The 11,486-nt window shown below is 47.1% G+C and overlaps 1 protein-coding gene across 1 annotated transcript in view; it reads left to right on the plus strand.

The window, feature by feature from the left end:
- LOC125487931 (cell adhesion molecule 4-like) overlaps positions 1-11,486 on the plus strand; it is a 21,631-nt gene that overhangs the window by 9,768 nt on the left and 377 nt on the right. Inside the window, exon 3 of the mRNA XM_048620587.1 lies at positions 2,933-3,094. Within this exon, the coding sequence (XP_048476544.1) occupies positions 2,933-3,094 (162 nt within the window). The remainder of the gene's footprint in view (positions 1-2,932; positions 3,095-11,486) is intronic.

The following is an 11,486-nucleotide window of genomic DNA, read 5'->3' on the forward strand; positions in this document are numbered from 1 at the left end:
CCTCTGATGCTGCTTGGCCTGCTGTGTTCATCCAGCTCTACACCTTGTTATCTCAGATTCTCCAGCATCTGCAGTTCCTACTATCTCTTCTGAAGCCTCTCCAGTTTAATATTATCCTTCCTATAACTGGGCGACCAGAACTGCACACAATATTCCAGAAGAGGCCTGACCAATATCCTGTACAACCTCAACATGACTTCCCAGCTCCTACACTCAAAGGTCTGAGCAATGAAGACAAACGTGCTAAATACTTTCTTACCCATCCTGTCTATATGTGACACAAACATCAAAGAATTATGTACCTGAACCCCTAGGTCTGTCTGTTCTGCAACACGACCCAAGGCCTGACTTTAAATTGTATAGGTTCTGCCCTTGTTTGTTTTACCAAAATGCAGTACCTTGCATTTATCCAAATTAAACTGTATTTGCCACTCCTTTACTCAGTCACTAACCCCATGCTGTCCCTGTCCCGGGAGCATTTGATGAGGACAGTGTAGAGAAAGCTTTACTCTGTATCTAACCTTATGCTATCCCTGTCATGGGAATGTTTGATAGGGACAGTGTAGAGGAAGTTTTACTCTGTATCTAACCCTGTGCTGTCCCTATCCTGGGATTGGTTGATGAGGGACAATGTAGATGGAGCTTTAGTCCTAATCTAACCCCATGCTGTCTCTGCCCGGGGAGTGTTTGATGGAGACAATGTAGAGAGAGCTTTACTCTGTATCTATCCCCGTGATGTCCCTATGCTGGGAGTGTTTGATGGAGACAGTGTGGAGGGAACTTTACTCGGTAGCTAACCCCGTGTTTTTTTTTAATGATAATTGAATATGACATTAAACTGTTAAACTACCTCTGCAAACGTGTCCAGTTATAATGAAACAATTTCTTTAATATTCTGGCAGCCCCATTGATCAATGATGTATTGCAAGCAAAATACTCTTCTGTCTCTCGCTGCCTGGCTCGTTATTTGCTGAAGGATTAATCTGGCTTTGCAATACCAAGTGAAGGATTTACTGCCTGCAAATTTGGAGGGGATTTAGAAAAATTGAATCCAAAGATGAGGAAAGTCAGTTCATGTGAAGAGAGACCAGGAGAGGCTGGGATCATTCCCCTCGAAGTGGGGAAGGTTAAGGGGGAAATTGAAACAGGGCGTTCAGAATCCCTGAGGGGGTTTCAATCGAGTTGATGGGGGAGACACTGTTCCCAAGGGCAGGAGGGTCAGTCACCGAGGGACACAGGTTGGGAAAAGAAGCAGAGATGGGGTGGGAGTCGGAGCAGGAGAATTTGTTTCTGATGCAGCGAGTTGTTGCAATCAGGGACACTCTGCCTGAAAGCGAACAGACTCAACAGGAACTTTCAAAGTGGAGAGGGGGTTGAGAAAAATGTAGGAAGGGGAAAATGAGCAGGTTGGGAGAGCTGGGGGAGGAGAGAGTGGGGATTAATTGGATCACTCTGTTCCCAATCTGTCACAGGTGAAATGGGCTAAATGTCCTCCGGCACTATTTGATTCTATGTAATAGCCTGTATCCTGGCTGATTGGATAACTGCACACAATCTTACTGCACTGGCCAGTAGCCAGTGAGAGAAAAGGGAGTCCAGTTTCTGTCTGTTGATGTTCCACTGAATTCCTTTTCGTGACTGACTGGGATCCAACTCGCTGTGCTGGTCAGTTAGTTAACTGCAAGTTGGAACCAACGCATTGGCAAATGAATTATACCAGAGTATTCACAGACTGTCAGCCTTCCACACAGATGCACTGAGACTGTTAATGTCCCTGCACAGATCAGTAATCCAGTAACAGCAGATTCAACACTGAATGAGACTCTGAGAGCGCTCCCTGTCCATCTGCTTCTAAAGGGAATATCACCCATTCTGGGACCCCAAACACTTCCAGGTCAGACCCCAGGAATTCGGGGAAAGAAGTCAATGTCTTTTATTAGATGTTAGCATCAAACTTTTGGAGGAAATCTTACGATTAAGCATGATACCTCTTCAGATATTGAAGCAGTCTATGTCCCAGTGCAACCAGACCCAGACAATATCCAGGCTTGGGCTGACAAGTGGCAAGGAACATTCACAACACACAAATGCCAGGCAGTGACCATCTCCAGTAAGAGACAATCTAATCACTGCCTCTTGGGCTGAAAGGTAGGAAGTGACATTACCCCACGCAAGTATCACCCAATGACTGTTTCCAATAAGAGAGAATCTAACCACTGCCATTGACATTCAATGGCATTACCATCACTGAAACCCCCACTATCAACCTGGGAGTTAGCATTGACTTGGACTCACAACATAAACACAGTGGCTACAAGAGCAGGTCAGAAGCTGGGAATCCTGCAGCGAGTAACTCCCCTCCTGACTCTCCCCAAAGTCTGTCCCACCATCTCCAAGGCACAAGTCAGGAGTGCGATGGAATACTCCCCACTTGCCCCTGGATGGGGGCAGCCCCAACAACACTCAAGAAGCTCAACACAATCCAGGGACAAAGCAGCCCCCGCTCAATTGGCACCACATCCACAAACATCCCACTCCCTCCCCCCACCGACGCTCAGTAGCAGCAGTGTGTACCATCTACAAGATGCTCTGCAGAAATTCACCAAAGATCCTCAGACAGCACCTTCCAAACCCACGGCCACTTCCATCTAGAAGGACAAGGAGCAGCAGGTACATGGGCACACCAGCCCCCTGCAAGTTCCCCTCCACTCCCCATCCTGACTTGGAAATATATCGCCATTCCTTCAGTGTCACTGGGTCAAAATCCTGGAATTCTCCCCCTTAGGGGCATTGTCCCTTCAACGAGCCTTTGACATTTTGTTGTAGCCCATTGGGGTTTACAGCAATGGTGGTAGATTTGAATGTCAACGGGAGATGATTTAAAGTATTTGGAGGTTAATTAATGATGTCATTCTGTGTCTGTCCCATACAGGAGTGAGCAGTCGACACCAGACAGGGAAAATCTTTGCAATTACCAGCTCAGTGAATTTTACTGTGGACAGAAAGGATAACGGTGACATTGTGACTTGTGAAGCAAACGTGCCATCAGTGAAAGGAATGAAAAATCGGACCGACTTCCCGTTGAATGTACGATGTAAGTGAAAGAAAGAGAGAGAAGGCATCACCGTAGCACCTGTTTACCTCCTCCCTCCCCAATATCCAAGGGCCCAAACATACCTTCCAGGTGAAGCAACACTTCACCTGCACTTCCCAGAATCTAGCCTACTGCATTCGCTGCTCACAATGTGATCTCCTCTACACTGGGGAAACAAGACATAGACTGGGTGGCCCCTTCACACGACACCTACGTTCAGTCTGTAAAAATGACCCCGAGCTTCCAATTGCCTGCCACGTTAACACATTGCCTTGTTCCCTGGCCAACATTTCTGTCTCAGGCTCGCTGCAGTGTTCCAGCGAAGCTCAGCGCAAACTGGAAGAACAACACCTCATTTTCCGCTTGGGGACCCTGCAGCCTTGAGGACTCAGAATTGAGTCCAATAATTTTAGGGCCTGAACACTTTCTCCAATGTCCTCACCTCAAACCTCACACCCAGGCCCTGTGATCAGATGGACTGCTTCCATCACAGCCAATCCATTTTCACCCATTATTAGCTTCCCTTTCTCCCTGGCACATCTTTATCCATCCCTTTGTCTGCCTAACCTTCTCTTTCTCTTTCTCTCTCTCTCTCTGGGCTCCATCTCCATCTAACTTTGACTCCTTCTCTCTTTCCCCCCAAACCCTATCTTCCAGCATTTATACCAACCTTGCCCCAGCTACTACCTGTTCTGAAGAAGGTTTGCTGGACCTGCAACATTAATTCTGTTTCTGTCTCTCCACTGGTGCTGCCAGACTGCCGAGTTCCTCTACCAACTTCTGTTTTTGTCCCTTATCCCCATTTGCCATTTCCTGACCATTAATTAGCCAATTCTCTGTCCAATACACTACATCAAAACCGTGGACTCTTATCTTATGGCCTAAACTTTGGTGACCATCTCTTGCTGTCCGCAATTGGGGTATGTTAGAAGGGTTTGGAAGTTGATACTCAAACTGTTTGGCCACATTACAAATGCTCCTTCCTTGAGTGTTGAATCCCAGAGTGGGATTCGAACCAAAAACCTACAGGTCAGAGACAGAATCAACATCCACTGCACCACAAACCTCCGACATAGCACCTTTACCAATCAGATTGTCAAATTCACACGGAGCCAAATGAGGGTGTTTGAGTGAGGGGGCAACAGCTGAGCTCAGACAGGTCAGGTCATAAGCTGTGTCTTAAACAACTCAGAGGGAAAACATGGAAAGGTCTGAGGAGAGAATTCCTGAGCTCAGGACCCTGGGAACGTGACGGCATGGCCCCCAACGGCAGAGCGATAGGAATCAGGGATGCTCTTTAGGCCGAGATTAGAGGAGGTTACAGAGATAGGGAGGGGGTGTAGGGGCTGGAGGAGGTACAGAGATAGGGAGGGGTGTAGGGCCTGGAGGAGGTTACAGAGATAGGGAGGGGTGTAGGAGCTGGAGTGGTTACAGAGATAGGGAGGGATGTAGGGGCTGGAAGCAGTTACAGAGATAGGGAGAGATGTAGGTGCTGGAGGAGGTTACAGGGATAGGGAGGGGTGTAGGAGCTGGAGGAGGTTAGAGAGTTAGGGAGGAGGATGAGGAGGGATTTGATAATACAAATGAGACTTTGAACATCTAGATTTTCAAATCCAGGAAGCTCGGGTAGTAAATGCTGGAGATACATGAGTCAGGCTTGGACATAGACCCACTGTGTTTGGGACCAGTTTGTGTTTATGGTTGGAAGAGTCTGGCACCATTCCCTCCTCAGTGGGATACTTCCTCTGAGAATTTGGACTTTAAGTGTAATCACATTGTGAGAGATTTATTGCTGTGATAACAACTCAGCTTACAAAAAGGACTTTCACGAAGGTAGGGAAGAGGGAGCAGCATTTGCAACTGGTCACCTAGTTAAATTGGCAGTTAACTGTTTTTGAATTAAGTTACAATACATTCATAGAGTCACACAACATGGAAACAGACCCTTCGATCCAACCCGTCCCTGCTGAACATAATCCCAAACTAGGCTAGAGATAACACAGTGTGGAGCTGGATGAACACAGCAGGCCAGGCAGCATCAGAGGAGCAGGAAAGCTGATGTTTCGGGTCTGGACCCTTCTTTAGAAATGGGGACGGGGAAGGGAGGTCAGAAATAAATAGAGAGAGGTGGCGTGTGGATTGGTCAGTGAGGTGGGACATTGTTTTAATACGATAGGTTGCAGGCTCTCACTGTCAGACACAAAGATCATTTCCATTTGCACTCAGTGAGTCTCAGTTACTTTATTCTCTCAGCCACTTCAAACAGGATTGATGTGAACAGTAGCTGTTAGTTTACTCTCCGACAGTTAACTGCCAATTTAACCAGGTGACCAGTTGCAAATGCTGCTCCCTCTTCCCTACCTTCGTGAAAGTCCTTTTTGTAAGCTGAGTTGTTATCACAGCAATAAATCTCTCACAATGTGATTACACTTAAAGTCCAAATTCTCAGAGGAAGTATCCCACTGAGGAGGGAATGGTGCCAGACTCTTAAAGTGAAATTGTCTTCTTTCAGGCTTATCTACCAACATCAACAAACTGTGGGAACAGAGACCACACCATCTGTCTCTGTCTCTCACTCCAGGTTCTGAGACTCTCTCCCTCCATCTTCTTCCCCTCCATGTCCTCCTCCAGCCATTTCCAACCACTACCATCTGTCTGTCTCCCTCCCACCATCTCCAGTCCCTGTTTTTCCAAACTTGCAACTCCAAACACACTCTCTCTACCCATCTCCAAAGCTAATCCCTCAGTGTTTCTCTCCCTCTATCTCCAATCCCTCAATCTTTTTTTCTACAATCTTCAATCTCTCCAACTCTCTCTCCTCCATTTCAAATCACTGTCTTTCCTGACTTCCAAATCCAAGCCTCTCTCTCTCTCTGTAAATCTCCATCACCAAGCCCTCAGTTTTCTCTCCCTCCATTTCCAATCTCTCAATCTCTCCCTCTCTCCTGTTATTTCCAATCCCACCCTCCTTGTCTCCATCTTCAATCCCTTAATCTTTCTCTACCTCTGCCTCTAATCCTTTGATATCTCTCTCTCCCATTCCCACTCCTTCCCTCTACCTGCGTCCATCTCCAATCCCTCAATCTCTCTCTACCTCCATCTCTAATCTTTCAATCCCTCTCTCTCCCTCAACTTCCAATCCCCCCCTCTCTTGCCTCCCTTTCAAATCCTGCAGTGTCTCCATCTCTCTCTCTCTCTCTCAATTCCATCTCTAATCTCTCAACCTCTCTTCTCTCTGCCATTTCCACTCCCTCCCTCTCCCTGCCACCATCTCCAACCTCTCAGTCTCTCCCTGCCTCCATCTTGAATACAACATATTAGACTATGGGCCAAGTGCAGGAAAATGTGACTTAGTGTAGATTTAATATAGCTTTGATGGGCTGAAAGACTCTTTGTACTGTATGATTCTATGATTCTTAGTGACAGTGCTGTATTTTTTTGTTAATTTCATTCAGGTTTCTTGTGTGGTTTGTTTTCTGATCACTTTCGTACGATTTCCCCAAATGAACATTGAGATCCCATAAGTAGCGCTGCTTTGAAAATGACACCTGGGATCTGTAGCCTGCTGGAATATAATTAATCTATCTTTAGTTGTGAAGCTGATACAATTATCATTCTCATGTTTTGCAAGCCTTTGGGACACGTTGTTGGAAAAATGAGACGAGAAATAACATTTTTCAAGTGAATTAATAGCCTGCAAACAATGTTCAGACACAAATTGCCCTTTTTTTTCCAAACTGATGGTGCATTCTGTTGCTGCTTGTGCAATTTCTTTCTAAGTTGAACTTTGCTGGAGTAAAAGTTTATTTCTTTGACCATCACAAAGTTTGTGCTGAGCTGTGGGTGGGATTGCAGCAACTGGGGATAACATTCCCAGATAAATTTCCCACCAATTCCCATTACAAAATTGACTCCATCATTCCCCCAGTCAGGAGAATCCTTTCAGGTATTTCTCTGAACTGCACAATCGTCCAAGGTTTTGAACCATGGGCTCCCCAATCTGAATGTCTCTCCCTCCATCTTCTTCTCCTCAATGTCCTCCTCCAGCCATTTCCAACCTCTACCATCTCTCTATCTCCCCCCCCGCATCTCCAATCCCTGTATTTCCAAACTTCCAATTCCAAACACACGCTGTCTACTCAGCTAAACCCTCAGTGCTTCTCTCCCTTTAATCCAGTCCCTCAATCACTCAATCTTTTCTTCTTCAATCTTCAATCTCTCCAACTCTCCATTTCAAATCACTGTCTTTACTGACTTGCAACTTCAAACCCTCTCTCTCTCTCTCCGTCAATCTCCATCACTAAGCGCTCAGTTTTCTTTCCCTCCATTTCCAATCTCTCAATCTCTCTCTCTCTCTGTCTCTCTCACGATACTTCCAATCCTACCCACCCTGTCTCCGTCTTCAATCCCTTAATCTCTCTCTACCTCTGCCTCTCTCTCTCTTTCTCCCATTCCCAATCCGTCCCTCTACCTATATCCATCAGGAGAATCCTTTCAGATGTTTCTCTGAACCACACAATCGTCTAAGGTTTTGAACCATGGGTTCCCCAATCTGAAGAAGTATTCCTCCCAGCCCCACTATATTCTTACACTTCACAAGAAACCCAGTTGAATCATTCTTAGAGAGATAGTAGAAACTGCCGATGCTGGAGAATCTGAGATAACAAGGCGTAGAGCTGGATGAACACAGCAGGCCAAGCAGCATCAGAGGAGCAGGAAAGCTGACGTTTCGGGTCGGGACCCTTCTTCAGAAATGGATTCTGAAATAAATAGGGAGAGAGGGGGAGGTGGATAGAAGATGAATAAAGGAGAAGCTAGGTGGAGAGGAGACAGACAGGTCAAAGAGGCGGGGATGGAGCCAGTAAAGGTGAGTGTAGGTGGGGAGTTAGGGAGGGGATAGGTCGGTCCAGGGAGGACGGACAGGTCAAGGGGGCAGGATGAGGTTAGTGGATAGGAGATGGGGGTGGGGCTTGAGGTGGGAGGAATGGTTAGGGAGGTGGGGACGAGCTGGGCTGGTTTTGGGATGCGGTAGGGGGAGGAGAGATTTTGAAGCTTGTGAAGTCTACATTGATACCCTTGGGCTTGCAGGGTTCCCAAGCGAAATATGAGTTGCTGTTCCTGCAGCTTTCGGGTGGCGTCATTGTGGCAATGCAGGAGGCCCAGGATGGACATGTCGTCCAAGGAGTGGGAGGGGGAGTTGAAATGGTTCGTGACTGGGAGCTATAGTTGTTTATTGCGAACCGAGCGTAGGTGTTCCACAACGCAGTCCCCGAGCCTCCACTTGGTTTCCCCGATGTAGAGGAGGCTACAACGGGAATAGCGGATGCAGCATACCACATTAGCAGATGTGCAGGTGAACATCTGTTTGATGTGGAAGGTCTTCTTAGGGCCTGGGATGGGGGTGAGGGGGGAGGTGTAGGGGCAGGTGTAGCACTTCCTGCGGTTGCAGGGAAAAGTGCCGGGTGTGGTGGGGCTGGAGGGGAGTGTGGAGCGGACAAGCAGATAAGGGTGTGGAGGGAAAAATGTCTTTGGTGGTGGGGTCGGATTGCAGATGGCGGAAGTGCCGGAGGATGATGCGTTGGATCCGGAGGTTGGTGGGGTGGTACATGAGGACGAGGGGGACTCTGTTTTGGTTGTTATTGCGGGGAGGGGGTGTGAGGGATGAGTTGCGGGAAATGCGAGAGACACGGTCAAGGGCATTTTCGACCACTGTGGAGGGGAAGTTGCGGTCCTTGAAAAACAAGGACATCTGGGATGTCTGGGAGTGGAATACCTCATCTCGGGAGCAGATGCGGTGGAGGCGAAGGAATTGGGAATAGGGGATGGCCTTTTTGCAGGAAGGTGGATGAGATGAGGTGTATTCTAGGTAGCTGTTAGCTGGTTAAGAATCATTCTTAACCTGTTTAGAAGTAGTCCCGGGATCTGGAGACTTTCCTCATGAGCATCTTTTACCCCTTGCTGGAGGATCTGGACTCCCTGCAGGGAGTGAGATGGAGGGTTTGGCAGATGGGATGAGGGATGTTGGGTGGGCAGGGGTGATGAAGATTGCATTGTGAGGGAAGGATGAGGTTGACGACCAGGGAAAGATGGTGGATGTTCCAGTTCAGGGGCATGTGTTGAGCTCTCTCTTATATCCTGGACTCTGTGTCTCCCTCAGAACTTTCTCAGATTCTGATTTGGGATTACTGATATTTTAAAATTTATTTTCGGGATGTGGGTGTAACTGGCTGGGCCCAGTATTTATTACCCCGTCCCTAGTTGCCCCCCTTGAGAAGGTGGGGGTTGAGCTGCCTTCTTGAACTGCTGCAGTCCATGTGCTGTAGGTTGAGCCACAATGCCCCTTAGGGAGGGAATTCCAGGATTTTGACCCAGTGACACTGAAGGAACGGCGATATGTTTCCATGTCAGGATGGTGAGGGGCTCGGAGGGGAACTTGCAGGGGGCTGGTGTTCCCATGTATCTGCTGCCCCTTGTCCTTCTAGGTGGAAGTGGCCGTGGGTTTGGAAGGTGCTGCCTGAGGATCTTTGGTGAATTTCTGCAGCGCATCTTGTAGATGGTAGACACAGCTGCTACTGAGTCGGTGGGGGAGGGAGTGGGATGTTTGTGGATGCGGTGCCAATCGAGCGGGGGCTGCTTTGTCCTGGATGGTGTCGAGCTTCTTGAGTGTTGTTGGGGCTGCCCCCATCCAGGGCAAGTGGGGAGTATTCCATCAGACTGCTAGACTGATCCCAAACTGAGTGACACTGGTCAATTATTGCTGACGAACGAGAGGACTGGCTGTAGAAAAGGAGGTGAGAACAAAGATAGAATTGCATTTCTCCAGTACCTTTTATCACCTTCCAGTGAATGAGTTTAACAGCCAATGGTGTACTTTTGAAATGTAGACACTGTGATAACATAGGGAACGTTGTAGTGGAGTGGTATTAGTATCACTAAGAGTCATCCAGGCACCCAGGCTATAGATTGGGGGAGCATGGGTTCAAATCCGACCCTGGAGTTTAAATTCAATCAGTAAAATTCAAAAAGTGCTGGAGAAACTCAACAGGTCTGGTCGCATCTGTGGAGAGAGGAACAGTGTGCACGTTTCAGGTCCAGTGAGCCTTCTTTCAGGACTGGCTTCACAGATGCTGCCAGACCTACTGAGTTTCTCCAGCACTTTCAGTTTTCGTTTCGGATCTCCAGCATCCGCAATTCTTTGCTTCATTACGGGAAAAGGTCAGGAATGGCCATTATGAGAAAATTGTCACTTTTGTTGTAAAAACCCATTAGGTTCATTAGTTTTCTTTTAAGGAAGTTAACTCTGCCACGCTTACCCAGTCTGGGGCTACAAACTTACCCCCTGGAATGAGCCACTCAGTTCCAGAGCAATTCGGGATGCTGGTCTTACTAGTGATGTTCATTTACAATTGAAAGAAGCTCATCTGTGCACAGCAAGATCCCACAAATAGCAATGTGACAATGACCTGAATGCACCAACCTCGGTGTCCCACGTCCAGGTGCTGTCATTTGAATAGGGGTCTTTCGTGGCTGCAAGGTCTTCTGGGATAGCTCAGGTGCCATTGCAGGCCAATTTATGTTGAGTCTGAGAGCTTAACAAGGGGTGGGAAGTGCCAGGACAGGACATTCCCACCCCCCACATCATGAATTAATGCCTGAATGTGCCTGTTTTCAGTTTCTCCGTGAAATGTGTGTGACAGGAGCAAGTCTTGCTTTAGTTCTCCAATCCCATTCTGTAAGAGAGATTAAACATCTTAAAGCTGCCAGTTAGACAGATGCAATCACTGGTTAATTATACATTCTACATTTATGTGTTCATATAATACGCTGCAGGTAAAACATTTTAATCTGTTCTTATTTAACAACTGTGCCACTTCTCTAATTTTCGAGTCAAAAGCTTTTTACAGATGAATAGTCCAATTAAACACTTAATGCTATGAAATATCTGGAAAACGCCAAGTATTTCACACAAATTGTTCCACAAACCACCAAGTCCATCATTGAAAGAACTTCCTTTAAAGGGAGTTATGATCTCAGAGTATCTATCATTCCAGGGGGCAGATAGAGTCCATTCGGTCCATTGTGCCTGGACTAGTTCAGACCCATTGACCCTTTAGAGCCATAACAATTCTGTGATGCTTGATTCCTTCACTGCAGGACAGGTATAATTCTTAAAACAGGCAAAACTCACAGAAGACAAGATGACATTCAGAAAATGGATTTCATTGTAAGGTTAAAACTCATAGGATGAAGATACAGAGTAAAGCCCCCTTGAAACTGTCCCCAATCAAATACTCACAGGACAGGGACAGCACGGGGTTAGATACAGAGTAAAGCTACCTCTACATTGTCCCCCATCAAACACTCCCAGGACAGGGACAGCACGGGGTTAGAT

The sequence above is a fragment of the Rhincodon typus genome, chromosome 47 (genome assembly GCF_021869965.1).
Source record: "Rhincodon typus isolate 14 chromosome 47, sRhiTyp1.1, whole genome shotgun sequence".
Classification (NCBI taxonomy): domain Eukaryota; kingdom Metazoa; phylum Chordata; class Chondrichthyes; order Orectolobiformes; family Rhincodontidae; genus Rhincodon; species Rhincodon typus.